This window comes from Trachurus japonicus, chromosome 5, assembly GCF_045865225.1.
Source record: "Trachurus japonicus isolate A0001 chromosome 5, Traja_1.0".
NCBI classification, from domain to species: domain Eukaryota; kingdom Metazoa; phylum Chordata; class Actinopteri; order Carangiformes; family Carangidae; genus Trachurus; species Trachurus japonicus.
In genome coordinates this window covers 31381012-31404938 of record NC_140911.1, presented here as the reverse complement: position 1 = coordinate 31404938, position 23927 = coordinate 31381012, and the positions used below count along the sequence as shown (strand labels likewise).

Sequence of the window (23927 nt, the reverse complement as noted above, 5' to 3'; positions counted from 1 at the left end):
GAGATGCACAGAATGAACTTTTCCCTCATTCTTCTCTACTGTAGAGTTTTATCTTATGAAGCCTTTGCCTCTGGCCAAACCCAGAATCCCATCAGACACATCGGATGCTGGAGGAGGGGTCAGCATATTTGGGGTCAAGCGTTTAGTTGAGCTGAACTTTAAGTTGTGCAGCCTGGTGAGAAATCAGCATAAGTGCAGACTGTGACGGCTCACTCAGGAGAGTGCAGACTAGATTGATGATAACGTCTGTGTTGTATGTACAGTAATGTTCAATTTTGCACTTTTAGGATGAAAGTCCTGATGTACTGAAATTGCATCTTTTCGCCTTGTGGTGCAGAGCTTGAGTTCCTCAGTTTAAGCTGCAGTGGATCACCAAACCTGAATTCATTCCTGCAGCAGTCGGGGTCCTTCACATTATGATAACATGTTGTTGACCTCAGGGTTTCTGCAACATGCTGCCAGTGCCACTTAAGAATGCACCTGCATCCGGGATGAGGGGATCGCAAGAGATTACTTTGTCTGTTGTGCAGCTCAGATTTGTATACTTGTTTTTGTAGCTTCTGTGCTATTGATTTATTTATGTGGGTTTTTATAATTGGGAATTATGAGTCATCCATTCGCTTTGCTGGTATGAAAACACAAGCTAGTGAGTTTGAATCATAATAATAATACTAATTATTATTAGTATTATTATTTTTATTGGTTTATTTTAATCAGTTTCATCCTTTCACAGGAGGAGATTGCAGATCTGCCGCTTTAAATGTGTTGATCGATTATAAATGCATTTTTCACATCTCGTAGACTTCCAGAGTCACTGCGTGTGCCTGCCAGTTTGAGGATCATTACAGCAGGGGAACAAATTTTGACTAATAGCTCTAGACTTTGTTGTCGGTTCCAAGATAGCAGAAAGCACTTGTGGCTTTTTTCTCCACATTCGACTTGATGCCAGGAGCACAGCGCGGCTTTGTGTTTCCCCTGCTCTTCTCCTGCGATTAGCAACTTTAATAGACGGCCGTGGCAACTCTAGCAGACAAGTGCTATTTATAACAAGAGCGCGACATGTCATACCTCAATAAGATCTTTTAAGATCAATAAAGCATGACACCATCTGATCTGACTGTTTTTTTTTTTTGCTCCAGCAGGGCTGTACTGTAGTTAGACTTGTGCTAAGCTTTACTGTTTTGACTTGTTGTACATCTCAGACAATATTCAATTCTGTGTGAAGGCAGCAGACCTACAGTACTAGTACTGTGTGTTGGTGGGTAGAGCTGAGCTGACAGTGCAGGTTCGTGCATGGGTGATTCCCATCCCTCCATCAGAAGCCGGTCTGGTCCAGGCCCAGCCAGCGAGGAGGTCTCAGTTCTATTATTCACACCTTCACCCAGCTTGGTCAGTACTTCAAACTAGGCCTCACATACCACTGTTGGTGTTATACCATAGGAGCACCGACAGAAACTCTCAGGGCTCTGTGTGTTACGCCCACCGCTCACTCCAAGGACTGCGTTCTTATGTTGTTTTATTCAGCTTGATGAATAGTGATGGTTTCCCCCCGGAGACGGAGCGCTGCTCTCCCAGTGCAGGTCTTCACTCTTTCATTATGGTGAATGTGTTTGAAGCCGCTACTCCCCTTTTCTTCCTAACCTCACAAACGAGCCATTAATTCCCCCTTTGGTTTTTGTGATGACTGGTGTGGAAAAAAAATACAGTTTTAAAAAAGACATTCACAAAACCAAGAAGCCAGATGACACCCAGTCCGTCCTCTGTCCTAGACAGTCCTGCTGTCCAGAGAGGAGAGGAGGTCCCTTTTGGACTCTGCGTGGACAGCTGGGATGGGTGTGGCAGTGGCAGGACTGGCATAGTGTGAAAAGAGCACTAATCAATTCCCAGGGACTACAAGGGGACAGAGTTCAGCAAAACGTCACATTGTCCAAATGTCCCCACTCACTGGGACATTATTAAAGAGCTGAGCCAGACCTGCTGCTGCTGCTGCTGGTTCCGACCTCGATGCAGCTTCAACCAGAGGCAGGAAAGGCCTTGGCACAAGGAGAGCTGGAGGAATTTTTTTGTGTTGTTGTTGTGTCAGTCCTGGATTTCTTCCAGCCAGATTTTACTGCTTAATCTTCACTTTAAATCCACACTCATCTAGCTTGGTCCGGCAAAGCCTGTGGGTTATGGCAGGGCAGATGATGCCCTGTAATGACCAGCTGTGGCCCACAGAATCAACCAGATGAGCCATAAAGTGTGTGTCTCTGTGTGTGTGTGTGTGTGTGTGTGTGTGTGTGTGTGTGTGTGTGTGTGTGTGTGTGTGTGTGTGTGTGTGTGTGTGTGTGTGTGTGTACATGCTCAGTTGTGTTTGTAAGTGTGTATATTGTGTTCTACATACAGTATGTGCATATTGGCAGATTACTGTCTATTGAGCATTTATAGAAATCAATCTTATTTCCTTTTTTTTTCTCTGAGGACAAAACCGAACCTAGCTGCCTCTAGCGGGAAAAAAAAAATCTAAATAGTGAATATGTTCTCTGCCGTTGTAGCAGACGACAGGTTTACATGGGACAACGGTTAACCTGACGCACTGCTCACCGAGGAGGCTGCTGGAGTACCAGTGTAGGAATGACAGTAGCTAATCCTCCAGGGTTACAGGAACATTTATTATCTGGGCCATAATGGAGTCCCCATTAGTCACTGGTTGAGCCACATGATTACACATACTTGATGGACTGTCCTATATCTGTCTTGCATCTCTATCTATAGTGTTACCAGCATGAGGGATGATGATGATGCGTGTGTATATGTGTTTTTTTTATTTTATTATCACAATACATAGATTGCTTATCGTTAAGCTCTAGTCATCCAGTTTGGCAGGTCAGCCCCACTGTGATTATTCATCATCTCAACACAGATGATCGTACCAGTCAGTATGGGATGATGCATAACTACATCATCCCACAGCGGCTCCAAGGTTAGGCAACATTTCATAACCTTGTTTTCCTGCTGGTATTGTTATAAATAATCACCTGTGGTGTCTCTGCTCCCCTGAGCCCTTCAGCTCTCTTGGTTTCACTACAGCAGTAGCTCAGTTCAATCACAGGGGCTGACTTTGTTTTGTGCAGGTGTCACTTGTGATACTGAATTAGTGATTCAAAGGATACTCATTTAAAAGTGCTGGAGGCTACTCACTTTACTGTAAATATTTAATGTCAATGACCTGCCGTCACAGCAACATTCACGTCCCCATTCAGTTCTCATGTTGATGTTTTGATCTTGTGCAATTTTATTCTGGCAACATTTAATATGTATCTTATTGCACTGACCTGTATGACTATGGGTAAAATCATGTGTCTTTCTATTTGGTCTGCAGGGTATGCAAAGAAATAATGATAATATTGCCATTGTAATATGCAATATCAGTTGGAATGGTTATTTTTACATTCAATTTTCAATGTTAAAATGGTGCTAAAAACGCACAATTATGTAAAAAAGACACCTCTCACGATCATCAAAAAAAGAATCAGCTCCTGTGATTTGGATATTGATTAAATTTGCAGCCCAACTCATTATGTAGATTCATATGGATCCATATAGATGTGTTCATCATCAACTGAGAAACTGTTGAGGGAATGTATAAACATTGAGTCTGAGAAGAATGAGTGGATGCTCATTTTCCTTTTGGCTGACCGTGGGGGGTTAATATTGGAAATAAATGAATGAAAGAAAAGGTTAAAAAAAAACAAAAAAAAACTTACTACCACTTACGACATTTACTGAGTTAAATCACTAAACTTCATCACACTGATAAAAAAACAAAACACTATTGCCATGAAGGTTTACAACCCGGTGATTTACACCATTGGCCACAATGGCCCAATAATACACCCTGAGATGTTAAAGGGATTGCAAACACTTATTAACAGCATGGAGAAAACGCCATGAAATATTTCCTCTTGTCGCCCTGTGGTGAACACTTTAGCAGTTCCAGTCTGACAGCGCTGAACAAGGCTCTCTGAGGTCTGTGCTGCCTCTCAGCGTACTCCACCTCTCCACATGTTACTTCCTTCATTTTGTCCTTTCACTCAGACGTCATTAGAGGGAAAGAAACGCGGGCAATACTGCGGGCCGCTAAGCTGAGAAATACCAGCCGTAACATTGGTAACCCTGGACACCAGGCGTCCTCCAGCAATTTCTCCTCATTTTATGTAATGGATGTGTATGGATGTGTCCCTGATGGAGCTTATTTTTTTCTTCCTCTTCTTTTTCTCACTCATAATTCCTCAGTACAGACTTGTTGTACGGCAGCACACAAACACCATCCAGAGGCGATGGATCACAGCAGCCTTGGAGCACTGCAGCCTCTTCAGGCCCTAATGTTCTGTGAGCACGGGGAGTATTCATTCACTGTGTCACGTATGATTATAAACACAGATTAATAGACAGTATGTTCTCAGCTGCTGGCAAAGTAAAATGTTAGAAGAATGACATTTGGCCGCAGTGTTTTGGCTGCATGGTTGGACTGTATAATAGAGATGTGACAGCCCGACCTTCGATATACAGCATTTAGTTTCACTTTCAGTCCGTCCCCGAGGAGAAATCTATCTGTTGCTTTTCTTATGTGAAGTGCGTGTTGAATACTAAGTCAGCTTTTCCTCAGTGTATGTCTCCGCAGCTTTTAAGAAATGATTTGACATGTTTACAGGCGGCTTTTATAGAAGCTTCAATTTGTCATTTTCAGTAAGTTTGTGATTTTACATGCGGCTCCATGATAAAGGAGATTTATTTTCAATTCACAACTGCCATCCTTGTCAAAGGCTGTTAATGATAGCTACCAGTGGAGATGCACGGTGATGTGGGAGTGCCTCCGTGGGAGTTCTGTACTCTGGGGTTTGGATGAGCTCCTTGTGAGTGTGCCTGATAATACCAGTGGGGACCTGTGAGCGCCAGGGTCAGGAATGAGCAGCCTCCCTTGTGAAATATTCAGACACTGAATATCTCAACCAAACTCAGTCCCGTTGTCTTATGTAACCAAGCGATGGGTTTTCTGGCTGGGGTTTGTGCCAAAGGTTAGAAACCCGAAAAGGTCCACATCATTTAGCTCTGCTAATTTATTCACTGTCTGCACTAGCTGTGAAAATCTATTTGGGAGGCTTTTCAAATTCTTCTCACATTATCTTGTGTCGATTTAAATGCATGAGAGGAAGTAATAGAAATGTAAACACTGTGGTTATTGTTATGCCAATGGGGGATCATTACTGTAAACTACATCAAAGTTTTTAATTCTAAAGGGTTTTACATTTTAGGATCATCACAGAGTGTTTTAGCTCATTAAACATATTAACTATTTTGTGTTTCCACTTTTGTTTTAACACTTCCTTTTAACAGCTCTTAGCAAATTAAAAAGAGATTTCTTCAGTATCCATTGCAAAGTCTTTGAGCTGCAGAATTTCAATCTGCACCACAGCCTGTAATTAACTCTCTACCCCCAACAAAGGCCAAAAACCTCTAAGTGGTTGAGAATGCGGAGACCAGAAGTACTACAGTGACCTTTTGTTCAATAAGAGCCGCCCTGATGGCCAATCAACACTCACAGCTTGCCCTCTCCTTTGCACGCAGAGGACGGCCTGGTAGTTTCGGATTTTTTATCCAGTCCTTGTGAATTATGGTTATTGGTGCCTACAGGTTTGCATTAGTCTGCTAGAATGATACAAATTACGTTAGTGCACTCAGTGGGGGCTGCATCTCAGGACCTTGTGCCTCGGCAGTAGCTCAGCGATGTGCTCTCTCTTTCTGGTGCAGTGACTGATACAAGAATGAATGTGTCTGCCGCGAGACGGACTGAATGCCAGTGTAATTAAAGGTTGGCTGAGGGTGGGTAATGATGAGCTGTCTGCTCACCGGTGATAGTTGCCTCCTCCTTTTTTTTTTTTCTTAAATAGCCACTCTGACTCCCGCTGAGTGTTTGTCTCCTCGTTCCATCCTGTACCGAACATGTCTGCGCCCCTCTGCTGAGCGTTTGACCAGGAGCAGAAGGTTGTATTAGATGAATAGCTTGTCTGACTTCCTGGCCCACCTGGGGGTGTGTCTGCAGCCACACACTCTCAGCATGTTGCCTTTAACAACTATTGTGTTTTTTCCCCTTGACGTTTGCAAGTAAGCCTCTTTAATTTGATAGAGTTATATAAAGATATACAATATGTTTTTTCTCTCCTCAGAGGAAAATAACCAAGAGGGAAAATATACCTTTTGTCTCACTGCATGTAACAGCAGGAGCCTCCTGTAGGTGTCTGAAACCACATCTGATGGTGTCAGTCATGACCGCTCTGGAGCTGCAGCAGCAGCAAGTTTGTCAAAAGCTTATCTCACTTTTAAGCTGTCGCAGTAAGAAAAGCACAGGTGCAAATGAAAACATGAGTGATGGCTGAATTCCATTTAGCTGGTGCAGTGTCATGGTTGTGCTGTTGTTAACTATGGCTCATTCTCTCACTGTCACTTATTGGGACACCTGAACACAACAGAGTTAAAGCAGAAGTAAGCGATCCGGTCGTTTTGGCTAATGCTGCGTTCCAGGCAGGCTTTTGAAAGTTACGGCTTCAAGTCACGACTTACGACTTTGTAGCGTTCCAGGCAACCTGTAACTCGTGTTTTTCCGACCTGTTTTACCTGTGAAAGTCACTATAACGGCCACTCGTAACTTCCGACCCGTGAACTCGTACCAGATCGAACTGGTACGACTTCACAGGTCGGAAAAACACAAGTTACGGGTTGCCTTGAACGCACCATAACTTCTTGTCAGCCGATGGAGTTAGCAGCCCCCGCCCTCGTCATGGACCTATTGGTCCTCGTCCCTACGTCACCACATTCACGCGCATCCCTTGGCTGCACACACAGCCCTGCATGCCGTTCTCTCTCCTCATTGGATAAAGCTTGTAGGATACAAGGAAAGTTTTCTCCTCGGCTTACAGCAGAGCAGAGTGACTGACAGACCCGTGTTTCAGACCAAACACTCTATGTAAGTGATTGCTGTCGGAAGATATAACTATTTAAGACTTATATTAACACAAACATTCCACTTACTTCTGCTTTAATGTTATTAGTATCAGCTGCTTTTGTCATAATGATAAGTATAGACACTATAATAACACGTCAAAACGTCATAGGTGAAAAAATCCAGTCTTATAGGTTTTTAAAAAAAAGTTCTACAGGTATGATGGCTAATTCCTGAGCTAGGCCAAATTTAGCAAAACCGTGTGTGTGTGTGTGCAGGCTCTTGAAATAAAACTAGGGCTTCCTTTGGATGGAGTTCTGATGGTGATGCCTCAGCACATCCTTGGAGAGCAGCTAAAATTGTCACAACAATGGCTCAGCTGTCAGTCAAACACACACAGCAGTTCAGCCCTCCAGAGGCCTGAAGACTACAAGAACATTTCAGGATACAAATGAGCCCAAATATAAAACATTTGTCACTTTGACATGGCTTTTGGCTGCCAAAAGGGATTTGTATTTTCATTTCAGCTGACTGGTAATAGTAATTGCCATTTAATATGAACAGGCCAGACAGCAGAGCATGTGCTGATTTATCATTGTAAATAGGAATTATTTCATTGAGCGATAAAGATGTGGTATGGGATAACTGCTGAAGACAATCTGCAATCCTCTCTAGGTTATTTTCATATTGGTTGACATTACACTTATCAGCCTGTTGTTGGAGCTCCATGTGGCACCTGGTCTGGTCAGCTGAGCACTGTCCTTATTATTAACTCTCACAGCAGAGGTTAAAGGTAAAACCAGCTCAGACACCTAGAATATGTCGAAGTATCAAGGTGAAACATGTTTATCATATGAAACACACTGATGGAGAAGGCGGACATATCCAATATCCCGTGCAATTATCACAAGGCAGCTCTGATTTGTAGCTACATTTTAAATGCCAGCCCTCCAAATTGAGGGAACGGTTCTTATTGCCATCCATTTATGTGTTGACATCTTTATTTTCATGGCTAGAAAGAGCCCGACACCCTTAGCTAAGTGTTGGAATAGATTGTGTTTGAATTTGTCCCCGTTCCAGCTGCTTCATCCCTCTCTGTTTCGCCCTCTCTCATTACTGTTGGTGCTAAGTAAGGCGGCCTCAGCGGGCCGAGCATGCGAGCGTGAACCTGCCCACTGCCCAATCTCCATATTAAAGACAGAGAGAAAGGTCAGCCTAACAACACTTTAACAATTATCGACAGGTCAGGGGGATGGAAGAGTCGGATAAGGGAGGGGAAGGTCAGTGATTTAGATAAATACCATACGGCCATGAAAATGAAGCTGTCAAAATATGTAGATGAGGAGGGAAGAGTGAGGTCGCTGTTGTGGAAGAGTGGTTGTGCAGATGGAGCAGCTGACGGCATCTGATGCTACATGATTCCTGCTGTACTCGCGAATGAGGTTCACGGATAAACTAGAGAACACGTTTCAGTTCAGCTACGTCATTTGCACATATAGAGCAGGTGTTATCATGCTATTACCTGACATGAAATCCAGTGGGGTGTAATCCACCACTGACGCCTGAGTGGCCCTCTGCACCGTATCATCTTCCCTCTCTCGCTCTTATTATCGGGGATTAAGGCCAAGAAAAAACAACTTGCAGCGATGAACCAGGAGACAATTGTCATTCCATGTTTTTAACTTCACAAATCACAACACAATCGGACTTTGAACAACAAGTCCAAGCCAGACTCGTCACTTTCTAGTGACCCCTGGAAACACCTGTGTGAATGTACAGTACAGTGCATGTGTTATGAAAAGGATGGATGAATGGATAAGATTCTCTGTCATGTTAATGAAGACGTTTTTCTGAGCATATTTGCATGTGTTTTCTTAGGTTGCGGTTTGCTGAGGCCTCAGGGCCACCGTATCTATGATATCAGCACAATCGCTTTCAATTTGAAGACTGTAGATCAGTTGCGGTATCTGAAGTCCTCTTCAAGCAGAAATAATTTCCAGTGAATTGCTCCACAAAAGCACTCAGAACAAGAACATTGCTGCCTCCAGACATCACTTTCTTTCTTTTCTTTTTTTTTTTTCCTATAGCATCTCATTCTTCACAATATGGACGTGAAGCATTTAGTGAAGGGGGCGGAGGAGGGCAGGGAGCAGGAGGACCTTGATGACTCAAAAAGAGATACAACCTCCATCAATACAATTTTCTACTTGAGTTGGCAGACCTCAGTTTCTGGAGCGGTGAAGGCCTTGATCAATGTCATTAACTGAATGTGCATAGTTCAAAAAAAAAAGAAAAAAGAAATAGATACATACATTTTAATTTAGAAAAGAAGACATGGGGGGGGAAAGGTGAGAATGATTCAAAACAATAAGAAGATAACTGATCTAGAGCAAGAGAAAAGAATGAAAGGTTAGTGAAGCAGAGTACATTAATGAGACAGGAATGTATCAAGACTATTTCAGCTTGTGCGATGTTGTTGCTTTGAAATGCCGAACACAACTTCAGCGATTTGTAGTAGAGGTTCATGTTTGCAGAGTGTGTCTGAAAGCTGCCAAATTGACACGACGTCAGAATGAATTATCTGATTTAACAGCTTCACGCCTCCTCACTCACACACTTCTATTACGACCTTAACATATTTGAACATCCTGCCTCCCATGTTCGGCTGACAGCACGAAGGTCCCATTTAAAAAATGACTTCATTGTTCATTTCTCTTGTTTGCAGATCCATCGGTGCATCACAGACAGAAGACGGTGGTGACAGACATGTGCTACCCCACGGAGATATCCAGCCTGTTGGACTTTGGCACTCAAGACTGCTCGCTAGGCAAAGGTACGGTGTTCCTCGAAAATATAAGGTGTTGCCTTGGCGACAGTTGGTGGGGGTGCGACGGTGATTTATCCTGGCAGTTAAAAGACACAGAGCTGTCGGCTTGACTGAGAGGTTAACACCGGAGCAGAGGCCTGAGAACAATCAGATAACAGCTCTGGGTAGCCGCCTGGCCACGAGGGCCGCGGCGCTCAGTGCGGGCTTCTTCGATTTATCGTGGCTAAATAACACGTTTTAGTCACCAGAGGCGAAGGCATAAGACTGAGAAACCCACTTGACTTCTAGCCAGAGAAAAACATTTCATAGTTTTAATCTGAATGGCGCCTTATTGAAGCTCATTGCACTAGAATTTTGTCGTTATGTGCAATTATTGTGTTGCAGCAAGGCCTCTGATTTTCCCCAATCACTGTCATCAGTCAGAGAAATAAAATGTTTTATAGAGAGGCTGTGTGGCTCAGGATAATAGTCTCCCTCTGTCTGTGGTGTGTAGTAATCAAACTGACCAGCCTGTAATGACACACACCACAAAAAGTATCGATCATAAAGTCCATCGATCGCATGTGTATTGTTGCTTAATCTATAAACCTTGTGTCTCTTTCTGTCTCTCATCATAATGATGGCTGTTACTCTCTTGTTCTCACACTGATACCTCACCAGAAAGTAATCTATGCAGCATAATTGCAATGCCAATCTTTTCATCCAATCTAGCCTCTTGAAGCTGGGAGAGCATGTTCGCTTATTAGACAAGCCTCATGTCATTTCCATCAACAATGGACAGCGACAGTGGTGACCTTAGTCCCCCAATCCTCTATCCCCCGCCCTGTTTTTCTTCTTTCCACCTCCTTTTTTCTCTCTCAAGGTTAGCTAATATTTTAATGTCGCTCCGTCCCGGTTTTCTATCAACACTCCCCCAGCATTGATAATGCAGACTGACAGGTCAACCGTGTGCAGCTGAAGGAGCGGAGAGCAAATACAGTGGAGGAGAGGACGGGGGAGAAAAAGAAGGCTTTTAAGATTTCTACTGGCTTTAATGTGAGCAAAGCAAACGGATGACATAGTGATACAGGGAGTTAAGCTGAAGAGTAAGGACAGTGAGGGGTGGAAAATTTCAGACTGAAGAAGTGTCAGGATAAAAAGCAACGCCGTGAATAAGATTCAGTGTGTAGCTGAGACGGAGGCTACAGCGTGACCTTAGAGTTATGAAGTGCTACATTCGGTCCAAATATGTAATTCTTATAAAATACTCTTCTGCTTTCGGCTCTTCAGACGAGCCAAAAGCAGCTGGATTCAGATCGGTTCAGGTTTTAATCAAACTTGATATGATCACTAAATGAGACACTTACACCAATTCGTCTCTGTGTGCTAGACCATGGCGATGCCCAGCACAGAATATAATGAGGTGTTTTTATAGTCCACAGTAGAGGAGTTATCGTCGCAATCATTCCCCTCGGCTCTGATCACTCGGGGAGAATGATCCTGCCAGTAGTCCTTGAGGTGTCAGCATGTGATTGACAGATCCATTGCCTCATGTGACAAGTGCCTGGTTAGAGCCCATCTGATCTTTGGACGGGGCTAAAACGCTGGACGTCAGCCTCTGACAGGCAGGACAAATGGCAGGCTCATTCTGAACCGCTGTCACGTCATTAAATGCAAGAGGTTTAAGTCGCACACAAACACAGACACACACACACATACGTGTATGTGTTATACGTGCTACTTATGCCACTCAAGCGCTCATAAAGTAAAAGATTTCATTACAGGTTTATAACCAGCCGGCCTCTGCAGGCTGAATTCATTCAGTTGAAGCCCTGTCTTCTCTCCAACCGGTGGTTTATACCTGCCTCAGGGTTTCAGGATTAAAGCCCTGAGCAGCAAACTGGACCAAACTTAACCTTATTTGCTCTGTCACTGTGTCCACACACATCAGAGTTCCCATCTAACATGACATGGACTGTTCTTAGTCAGCACGGCACAGAGGAGCAGTCCACACAAAAAAATCCCTGGAGGATTAAAAAGATAACACTGGAGCTCATATTAATAATCCAATCAGAGTGTGTACAGCTCAGGCAGTTGGTTTATATCACTTCACCTCTGTTGTGATCCTTTCTCCTTTGTTTTTTTGGGGGGGTTTTTTGGCGTTCACACTGAAGCTTACAGCATTTTTATACAGAGTTTACATTCCTATCTCCTCTGGCCAAAACACACATTCACATTCAGGAAGTGAGTAATGTAAACTCATGTAGGCTACAAAGGCATTGTGGGCTCAGAGGGAGCGCTTGGCTTTCATACAGAGGGGCGTATTGTTCTCTGTTCTAGTCGCTGAGTGTAATTACACATGCTCTCTGCTCGCTCTCGGCCATCAGGTGGAGCGAGAGCTCCACTGACTCACCTGGTTCATTACCTGAGGCCCGAGGTGCAGTTTGAACTCCCCTCCCCCTCCTTCTCGTTTGTGCACTAAGCGGAATGAAGATGAAAAGCGGGAGTGGGTGTGGGGGTGAAAGTTGTCCTAGTTGCCTCTGGGCGTGTCACTGAACAGGTACAGAGGGGGGATGGGGAGGGGGACAGAAGCAAAGAAAAAAGAAAGAAAATGAGCAGGAAATGCAGCTGAGTGGCTCTCGGTGATCAACTTCCTGGTAACCTGACTGGGCGGGGCCTCGGGGAGCCAGGCTGGGAGCGGCTCTGTGCTGGTGCATTGTGTATGTCGGTTTGAATGGTGTGTGCAGTGGCCTGTACGTATATGCGTGCGTGTGCATCTGTGTGGGTGTGCGTGTGTGGTGTTTTTAGACCTTTTTCACCTGCTATGAGAGCCCACACCACAGGTGACAGTGGAGCCGAGTGGAGCCTGTGCCAAGGAGGACATGAGGTCGGAGAGGGAGGACGGGAAGGCTGGTGAGTGACAGAGAGAGGCAGGTAGGGGACAGGATAGAGAGGGGGGACAGACGTGTGTGCTGGAGGGAGTGAGGGCCTTGAAACCAACTGGCTGGGGTCAGTGGTGTGTGAGGGAGCTCCTGTGACGTACATGTGTGTGACAGCACATGATTGTTTGAGGGGAAAACAGCCTATGTGCTTCATTATTCATTCTCCTCATGTTTGTCATGGAGATATATGAAAGTACAGTACATTTAACTCATGTACTCATGAAGTAATACTGAGGTTTAAGGTATTATGCTCCTTTACATCTATATTGCTCAGGATTCTTAGGCATTCAAATACAAACCTTAAACCTAATCTCTACATCTAGAGAACATAGGAACATAGAAAACATAGGATCAGTTTAATTCATTGTTAATCTATTAAAAACCTACAGGATGTGACAGATGGTTAAATATTTTCATAATCTATTATCCTATATTCTTGATAAATCAAAAAAGAAATCATATTCATATACATTCATACATATTCAGGTCCTTTTTTAAACAAAGATAGTCTCAGCGTACTATCAGTGGGGGAAAAAACTCAGTGATGTTGTTTTTGCCTTAGTAAGCACTGGAGGTTATTTTTTATTTTCGTAATCAACTCATTGACACAGCCCTTTAATGTAGGCACTGATTTATTTAAATCCGTTCTATATCACAGACATTATTTAGTCTTTTACTTCAGATAAGTGCTAAATGCTGACCCAGATCTGACATGTTCTTATGGATAACATGGTAATCTGTTAATCTTCTATAAGCATTGTGTTTGAATGGATTCGTATTTGGTCAGATATTGCACAGTATTACAGACTCCGGCGGCAGACGCACAGCAGACACACTCGCCATGAGAGCAAACAGCACAGAGGGACAATAATAACACCAGCTCTGTCTGTATTACAGTAATGTAGAAACCAGATATTATTACAGTACTCAGTAACTGGGGGCACATCATGTTGAGAGAGAAGCTTTCTGCTTGGGTTGTGTGGAAGAAGAGGGCATCAAGAAGAGTTTATCTTTGAGACATTTTTCGTTATTCATTGCTCAGACATTTTAGGATTTTTTGCTGTGTGTGTGTGTGTGTGTGTGTGTGTGTGTGTGTGTGTGTGTGTGTGTGTGTGTGTGTGTGTGTGTGTCTTTACACATTCATATGCACTTGTGTAGGCTACGGTGGTTTATGAATGAAAGACAGACACAGAAGGAGCTTAATCTGACCGTTTCGTGTGACTTCCACTGTGGCGTATGCACTGTGCGCACCCTGAGGTCACCACTCAAAATTGCGGGAGATAATGAGTTTGAGCGGTGGCACTGCAGCAGACAGATGGCCCCGTCACTGTAGCGTCATGCTCCGCACAGTCCTTGACCACAACCACTAGAAGAAACATGGCATATTTATCCTGGTTTTTTTGTTTTTGTTTTTGTTTAGTTCTGTTTTTTCAACACTTTAATTGTTCTCAACTTGATTTGTGATCATTTTTTGTGTCAGCTGCTCACAGGTGCTAAACTCAAGCTAAGCAGAGCTAATCAAGCACTATTATAACTTTCATTATCTCCACATGTGTTTCTCTCAGTGATAATGAGCACAGAGCAGGTAGTCACTGCCATATTTTTTGCATTATTTTAAGTGGTGCTTTTTAAAGTTTCACACATTCAAACTTGAGAAGCAGCTGCAGAATAGGCGCCACATGCCGATTGTGGGATTACTCTGCCATGCCCCGGGACATGAGGGAGGTCGTGTATCAAATCATGTAGATTTCTGGTTCTCCACAGACACAGTCCTGCTGTTTCTGACAGATGTTTGGCCCTCACTAAAGATTCAAAACAAAACATTGCCCTGTGGCATTTTTTCCTCAGATTTCAGTACAAGTTGGGTGATGTCATAGACACTGTCACCAGTGTGCTGTGGTGTAACATAGTAGCTGCTGAGGTCCAGTTCAAGTGTTCATCTTTAAACAATCACAACTCTCAGCAAGTCGTTACAGGCTTCAGTTGACTTTGAGCAATTAATTGAGCGTGAACATGTGACTTTCAAACATGCTGGTTTAGTTAAACAGAACTGCAGCCTACCTGTAATTCACCTGTACAAACCCCTCAATTCATTTAAGGAATAGTTTGATGCTCAGTGCTTTCTTGCCTTGAGTTTCATGGGGATGTTACATTTATACCATGAACATGTCAATATGTTAAATGTTAAAGGGATAGCACCAATTGTCGGTGCAAGCTTTTTTTAGAACAGTGGAGCAGAGCCACAAGCTGCTCAGAGCTACGCTAATGGGATTTCTTGGTTTTCCTCATCAAACTCATCAAATACACAATCCAACAACTCCAAAACGCTTGCGTGGACAAGTTGTGACCTGCACATTCACCACGTTATGAGATAATAACAGAACGTTACGAGACAGAGTTGTTTTCGAGGTAAATTCATGCAAAACCGCTGATGCGTGTTCCCGTCGGGGCCAGTTTTTCGGCAAGCAGTCTCTACATTTGCCTCGAAAACAACTCTGTCTCGTAACATTCCGTTATTATCTCATAGCGCGGTGAATGTGCAGGTCACAACTTGTCCACCAGAGCATTTTGGAGTTGTGTATTTGATGAGTTTGATGAGGGAAACTTCCGTAGCGTAGCTCTGAGCAGCTCGTGGCTCTGCTCTGCCGTTCTAAAAACAGCTTGCACCGACAATTAAAGGTAACGAACCTACTCCTAAGACCATAGGAATCATGGCAATGGGCCAATTTCCCAAAATGTTGAACTATCCCTTTAAGTTTAAGCCAGTACTAGTTAGCTTAGCTTAGACTGCAAACAAGGAGAAGCAGCTACCTTTCTCTGTCCAAAAGTTAAAAAGATCTGCCTCCTGTATCCAGTCTTTAAATCCAGTGACCATACAGTATGTATATAATATTATCATTCCCGTGCTGAGATAAATCAATGAACGCTACAGTATGTCGTGGTACCAGCCTCCATGTTGCTTAATCACAGACTAATTCACTCTGTGTCAACTGGACCCATGCAGAGTGAATGATACAGGTGTCAAATGACAAAGAGGGTCTGTTTTTCAATATGCAGCCCGTGAGAGCAGTGTTAGAAATCTAAATAGCCTCTTCCAAGTTCCCAATGTTCTTCCACTGGCACTTGCTTGGTGCTGTGCCCAATGTGCACATAATAAACGTGTGAATCAATTACAGCTATCTGCACTTGGCATCCTTGTGCTGACCTCAGTTGTAATGTAAACCCACAGGCAATTCATTAATGTAAACGGTTCCCAATAGATAGCGTATATGCATTGATATGCGCTACGCACATACACACTTGCACACACGTACAGATCTGTATAACAAAAAATGTGGGACCTCATTTTTGCTGGATATACACCTATCTGCTCCACTGACTCAAGCATATACGCAGATGTGTGTTAAAGGGCAGTATTTTTCAGTGGAAGGATGATAAATGAATAAAATCAACATCCATTTTGAATTTTATAGGTGAACCAGTGATGCTTCAGCTGCTGACCGTGATGAATTACCATTAAGTGGTGAATACTCTGGTCAGGTGGCTGTGAGAGGCAGCAATATGCATTATTTAAGCTCATATGTATTATAGAGTGGCAGCATGATACCCTGAGTGGGAAATGGACCTGACCTGTACATGGACAGAGGGCCTTTTCAGGATGCAGAAAGTACAGCGCTTGCATGGAGTATCACTGTGTCGGGGTTATTATAAAATAGGCATGTTCTGCTGGTTCTTTGCACAGCTCTCCTGGTGTATAACATAGAAGCTGTCACTACGTTTTCTGCTGTGTTGCACAAGCGTGTCTAATTTGACTCGGCGCATTCCACGCAGGTCTACGCAACCTCTGTTCCCTCAGTGTGAGTTTGTCCTTGTGATAATAACAGCACAAATTAACAATAAAGATCCCATATATAGTCCTGCTGAAGATTTAAAAACGCCCCTAATCCCAGCAGCCTACGCCGGCCTCCCACGCACCCACCCTCCATGTGATTTGAGACTCTGCAGGGAGCTTCTGAGAGAATTAAGTGTTTATTTGTGAATCCTCTCAGTCTCTTCTCGGTCGTCTTTGTCTCTCCTTTTCCTTCCTTTCTTGTCTTTCTGTCAGATTCCGCTTTGTGCTCATTTGATATAATTCTTTCGTAAATCCTGAAAGAGTGTTTGGCTTGTCCTTTTGTTTCCAGTTGTAAACACAGTGCTCAGAGATCACAGGATGATTCATGTTTCTTTGAGGGGAAACTCCACACGGAAATTTTGCTAATATGAAGTTTTGTAAATACACTTATCCATGTCACAGACTTTGGAATAGTCGTAGAAAAGTTTGGTCTGTTTCTTGTTTTTCCTTTTTAGCTTTTTATTTTTTAAGCAAAGTCCTCTAACAACCTGGCCTACAGCCACCCTAGTGCTGCTGTCAGCTAAATGCGAATGCTAGCCTGGCAAAGTGCTCACACAGTGGCAATGCTAACACACATATTTAGAGTTTATGTGAACTTTTGAATCAAAATTTCATGGCAACCCACCCAGTGGTTGTCAAGATGTTATTACCAAAAAACCTCAAATGTCACCAACCGACAAATCAACATTTCCGTCCCTGGAGCTGCTAGCATAGCCTGGATAAGATATGAGATTTGAGAGTGTACCTTGAAATTGATGCTGACACCTGTGATCCATTCTATATTAATCCTACTCTCACCTATGCATTTTAATTCTCTTGCTGTCATCTGAAGAAAAACCTTGCAGCAACAGATTATTAATAAGATGAGGCCTAGCGTGCTCTCGTCAATACATTACTTCCAGGGGTTATTTCTGTCCAGTATCTATTTTTACTTCCAGGCCACTGTGTTACCTACACGATGTGTTTAATCAAGAGCTGAGGCGGGCTGCTGTCTTCTCCCAGGACAATCTCAACTGATCTTTATACTGTAATTAGTGGAGGCCAGAGCTTAGCAGACATATGCTCCTCTCATAATACAGTGCAGAAAGCACAGCTGGGAACACACATGCACACACACACAAGCACAAATCAAGTAGCCTAGTCCAGCTGCAACAAGAGGAGACACTTCACTTCATGGACTAATAGTATGATGACTATATGTGCTCAAAGCTGATTAGATAATATTACATACGTATATGCCAAAGCGTCTGTTTGCCTTTTGGTGTTCATTTTCTACTTGTGATGTCGGAGTGAAATGAGGCTTTTCATCTCTGCATCATCAACTCAATTTCATGCTCGTCTTTGATGTATTTGATGGATAAAAAAAACTTTGACTTTAACCCATTTATTGCTTAATTAATTTATAGACTATCAGGCAAAAGTGTTCTAGCCCCGCAGACGTAATATAACAGAGCTTTTTGATGTATAGAAGTTGATCTCTGTAGCTTATAAGGGAACTGATAAAGCGATGGTGAATGGAAACAGCTTAGTTCGACAGTTCTGATTCTCTGGTTATGACTTTGAGCTTCATGTCAGTTTGTACAGCAGCATTAATCATGTTCTGATGATTCCCTGTGGTCTGGAGGTCAGGAGGATGCGACTTCAGAGTGACAGGGAGGTAAACATGAGCAGAGGCTAATTTGGTCCAGCGGTTATCGTTTCACTCAGCTCACAAGCAGTTCCAGGGACATGGTGCTAGCTCACTCGCCCTCAGGGAGGCTGACAGTTTGAGTCAACACAGTCACCTGCATTGCAGGTACACACTTACATAACGATCCTCATTTTCACACAAAGCCTCCGAGCAGGACGCCGTCATGGGAAACAAGTTTTGGATGTTTTTAATGGTGAATTCTTGGTAAAGTTTATCAATAAAGAGGAGCTTATGAAAGAATGGCTTATTAGGAGGCTTTGAGTAAGCATTTTAAAGACTTTCCTGGTTGTTTGAAACGGCTCCGCTCATATCAGCGAGTTACAGAAAAGCTTTTGTTGTATTGTTTTTTTTCCAACCTCCCTTTACATCCCCAGTCAACATTTGTCACACTGCTTACAATTTTGTTTCAAGAAAACTTTGATATAGGTGTCCTTATGTTTACTGATTCCAAATTTGCTGCATAGTAATTTGTTTGAGGAATGTGACGTTGCTTTGATGTCCTGCTGTATTAGCTGCTTAACCCCCTACAATACAACAACAGAAAATCCCTCTGCACTCTCTGTAGAAAGCCATTACTGTTTTCATCCTTTACCCCCAGCTCCACTCACCCCAACCCCACTGGCACACACACACGCACACACACACACACACACACACACACACACACACACACACACACACACACAAAACACCCAAGTAATATATTGTAGCTGTGCACCAAAACCACAAGAACTGACAGGGGAGAAGTAAACAATGTAAAGACAGCTTTATTTAAACTTTCTGTGAATACAGTTGAAGATTAATCCCCAATACTGTGCTGTATCTACGCACATCGGCTGGTTATGATTACATTCAGTACCACTGTATTAGTTTACAAGGTCAGTACGGTGGGAAGAAATAGGAGGCCTTTCAGGAAATGACAAGGAAGTGGTTAAAGCATCTGTTTCCTAAAGGCCATGGTTTGATCAGCTGATAAAAGTTTATAAACGCTCAGCAGGAATATGAAGGTGCATGAATCACTGAAAGAGAGCAGACATGTTGTTCATTTTCTTTGCTCTTGGCTCCTCCAGCGTCCATCAGGACAGAGTAAATGCGATTTGGTCGTTCAGTGGAGTCTTCGGTTCAGAATATCACTTAAGGAGGACGGTTATGACAGCACTGTATGTCTACATCCTGCGTGACCTTATTATCCAGCTATCAGGTACTGTACCTGAGAGATTAGAGGAGGGGTACAGGCAGCACCGTCCGCCGCCTCTGGCTTTGTCTTGATCAGAAATAGCCGAGCAGAATCACTGTGCGAAATAAAATTACACACATGTGAATTGTCAGGGAGGCTGAGGTGGAGAAGTGACAGCCGTGCACGTCACAAGTCCTCCGGGCAGAGCAGTTGGCTGCTGTCACAGCACAGATTTCTGACACCCCTCGCAGTCGCCCCATGTTATTCTCTTGGTTCAGCTTTCAGGTTCACTATGCTTCAAAGAAACAGTAGTTCCCGTTAGGTTTGACAGAAAATTGTCCCGTAGTTAAGGTAAAGGTTTCACTTGGATTACAGGAACAAAACAAATTTCATCCTCCAACAGAGGATCTGTATCCTCCACATATTGTCTATGGTTTAGATTTTATTCATCCAACATTTGAAATTTTGTGTCTGAGATATCTCCAGTTTACATTTGTCTCAGCAAAAAAAAATTTTGTCACATTTTATGAGTGATGTCTTAGTTACTCGGAGTCATTCACAGACCTCTTTGTCAACAGTTTTCACTGCTATGGTCTGTGCCTCTGAGAAATAGTCTATTTTACAAATGTTCACAGTGAGGTCTGTGAACTATCCAGAGCAACAAGGACATTGTTTATGAAATAATCAATGACATGACGTTCATTTGGCAGATGCTTTTTGTCCAAAGCTCAACTCACAAAGCATATTCAGACCACGCAGGAGAAAGGCCTGGATACTGCATCATCTCTAACTGGCAGTGTCTTCCAGACAAATGACTCGAACCATGTTCAGTGTGTAATTCAGTGCAGTAGTACCCAGTAACTAAAGATTTTTTTTTCCCTTTGACAAGACATAATTAAGAGACAGACAGCTAGACATCCCGAGTTTGCCAGTATCAGAGGTCTGACCTGGATGTGAGCATCAACACGAGGCAGTGTAGTGAGCAGAGGGGAGGAGCGGTTTGGAAAGGTACCAGACTGGTACAGTGACAGCAGTCTGGATTAACTGGAGACACACACTCGATCACACCTCGACTGCTCCCATCGCTAATTAGATGATCAACAGAAAAAGAATTACCTACCACTTTGATTACCAATTATAACAAGTCGTCATCAAACAGAAATGCCACAAACTATTATCTGTAGTTAAACCGTCTGAATTGTGAGCTTTGTGTCATTGTAAAGAAATATTTTCAGGGTTGGGATTGTTTGTTGCAGAAAGACATGATGAACATGTACGTTTTCTGATATTTTATTTGGAAAATGAATAAATAAAAATAGGTGCATCACCAAACTGGGGAGAGGGAGGAAGAAAGAAAGTTACAGACTTACAAGATTTGGCCAAACAAAACCAAGTGAGACCAGGAGAGGAAACTAATAATAAAAAGTGTTATTTGTAATTTGAATTCACTGAACCTTTCACGGGGAGCTGCAATAAAACAAGACTGAAAAGTTAGAATACAAAAAGTCAAAATTTGCAATATGAGGCAGCACACTGGTTCATATCAGGCAGCCCTGCTGAGTGAAGCTTTCCATGAGTTTATCTGTGCACTTGCTGTGAAACTGGCTGATTGGAAAGTTCTTGTTTAATGACAGCGGCCAATCAAAACCCCAGTCTCATTTCAAATACTGCGAACAGTCAGAATTGACTGTTTTTTAATAGAGGATGTTTTTTTTTTCTGCAACAATAGCTTTAAGTTTAACTCAATATTCCAACAAAGTTCACATTAAGCATCTTTGATCATTCAAGTATAGAAATAAGGCCTTTTTAATCCTGCATACGTTCCAGGGGAGACTAGTTCAGGTCTTTGACCACCAATCCACACCGGCCTTATTTCACCTTCTTCAGCAGAGGACTGAGCCTTCTCTTGGACCTAATCATTAGCTGACAGGAACGACGCTGTCTCTCTTCAATTCTGGTGTGTGTGTTTGATAGTGTGTGTGTGTGTGTGTGTGTGTGTGTGTGTGTTGGCTTGTGACAGCTTTGCTATGTGGGAAGGGGACAGGGAGTGATGGTCAGGTCCTGAGTGGCTTTGATGGACACTGTAATGGCAGGCTTGGATGAGAAGTTAATTGAATGGGCTACTGCTAAGTAGGAGGAAGAGTGGGGCTTCTCTTCTTCTGTGGGAGGACTCTAATAGCTTGGCCAGGCTGACTGCACAACCACTCAAGGGTCAGAGCAGAAAAAGCTCAGATGATAACAGCACATAGGCTGTGTACGGTTGATGTGACTCCCGTCAATTGAAATTGCTTTTTTTTGATAGCATAAGACAGTGTGTGTGGAGGTATATTATCTATAGGAAGATGGTTTCCCTTGGTGCAGTTTTAACTCAGGGCAGCGTGAAGTAAAGCAGCTTTTCTGTCTGGACTCTTTACACATTCTGTGGATGAGAAACAGCCATATATTCAGGGAAAGGCTGAGGAAGCTTTCTTTGCTGTGATTTCATTTCACCCACAATCCGAGGCAGCAAGAGAAAGTGTGTGAGTGGATTTATGTGGATGTGAGCTTCTGCGTATGTGTTTGTTTGGGTGTGCGGATATTATTGGCTAAGAAGCTGGTTGAGGAAATAAATACGGTATTGGATTTGTAAGAATTATGTTATTGATTTCTTTCTAAGTTGCACACAGTTCTCACTGAATCCTCTGTAAATACCCCTCAAGACACAATTCGAACAGTTCTTAATTGATTTGCAGTCGGCTGAACGTGTCACATGTCAAGTAGTCATAGATTCCAGTTGAAAAGAAAAGAAAGGGAAAATGTCAAATTGGTTCACTGGAGAATTAGGGAATGACGTGCTGTGTGTGACAGCTAACAACAAGAGTATAAGACCAGCCCTCACATCACAAGTGCAGCTGATCATTTAAACAGCCTGTTCAGAGTTGAGGATTAAGCCGAGCACAACAACGCACCTCAGAAAATGCACATTTCTTGTCCAGCAGCATCAAAAGCAGCAGCCCAACTGACTGTGACAAATATAGGAGAGCCTATAGGTAAATAGATGAATAAGCGGATTTAGTCTGCAAGAAGGCCATGAAAGATTGCTCTCTCAGGGAAACAAACTGTTTTTGTCACATGCAGCACAGAGCTGCCCCGTGTGTCTCCACAGTCCTGAGACGACAGAGACCGATGGACTGTCCCTTCCTCTCTTATCGGAGCTGCTGCAGCTCCACAACCTCTGGCTGCAGGCCTGCAGAGACCTCCTTTCTTTCTCTCTCTGAGACACACACACACACATATACAAGCTAAAATTTACATAGTTTACATAAGTCTCATGGGGATCTGCATACAATTAAGGGCACACTCCACTTTTCAGCCTGCTCTGTCTTTAGGGTGGTGGTGCCTGTGCTCTATAGGATGTAAGGGTTAAACTGTCAGTCAGTCCACCTCTTCACTTCTCTCATATGATCAGTCACTGGATTGGCATGACTTTGGTGATCTATGACTCCATAGCACCAGCATCAGGTGAAAATCCAGTTGGCTCACTTTAATTTATGACTCAGTGCCAGAAATACTAACAACATGACCAACAACCACGACTGTGACTGTGAGTTGTAACACACTTTTGTAATAAAGCTGAAATACTGAATTTAAAGGAGACATATGATGCCCCCTTTTCCACAAATTAAAATAGTTTCCAGGTGTCTTTAAGACATGTCTGTGACATGCTGTGGTCAAAATACCCCAAGGATCAAACATCACAGCTCTTTTCATCCTTTCAAAACAGCCTTGTTCAGAACGGCTGGTTTCAGTGCCTGTCCCTTTAAATGTAAATTAACCACTGCTTGCCCCACCCCTTGTACCAGTACCAGGTAGGGGCAGGATTATGCAAATTCGAAACCAGGTTACATCACTGGAAGACAACTGAGGGAACAGCTCGTAAAACCACATGGATTTCAACCTAGGGAGTCTGCACATTACATATTGTGTTGTTAATTCTTACATTTTGGGGACCAGAAGGCAAGACAAACACCCAAATATATGTTGAAGAGCCTCATAAAGTGATATTTCCATAATATGTGCCTTTTAAAGATAATCATGAACAATGACAAATTGGAGATATAAAAGAATTCATGATTAAAACTAAAGCCTGATCGTTTGGAGGATATGAAAATAAATGTTATGACCAAAATTGTTCTACATGGTTATTACATTTACTTCTGCATGTCTGGCATCAGTCTTTATCCACTGAACAGTTTGCTGTTGTTCCCTATGAGCCGCTTGTGTTTGTCATGTGTTGTTGTGGTCATGAAAAGTGTGTTTGTTTGTAACAGATCTTCTACCTGTACATGTGCAACATAAATCAATATAAATCATTATGACACATCGTTGCTGTGCTACTTGTATAGATTTCCGTCCTCTCTCTTTTCTTTTCTTTTTTTTCTGTCTTGTGGCTCAGCGTACG

At 42.9% G+C, this 23927-nt stretch overlaps 1 protein-coding gene across 1 annotated transcript in view; it reads left to right on the top strand.

The window, feature by feature from the left end:
- The window catches only part of kaznb (kazrin, periplakin interacting protein b), a 123149-nt gene that overhangs the window by 80705 nt on the left and 18517 nt on the right, over positions 1 to 23927 (top strand). The window contains exon 5 of the mRNA XM_085777467.1: positions 9705 to 9812. Coding sequence (XP_085633593.1) covers positions 9705 to 9812 — 108 coding nt within the window. The remainder of the gene's footprint in view (positions 1 to 9704; positions 9813 to 23927) is intronic.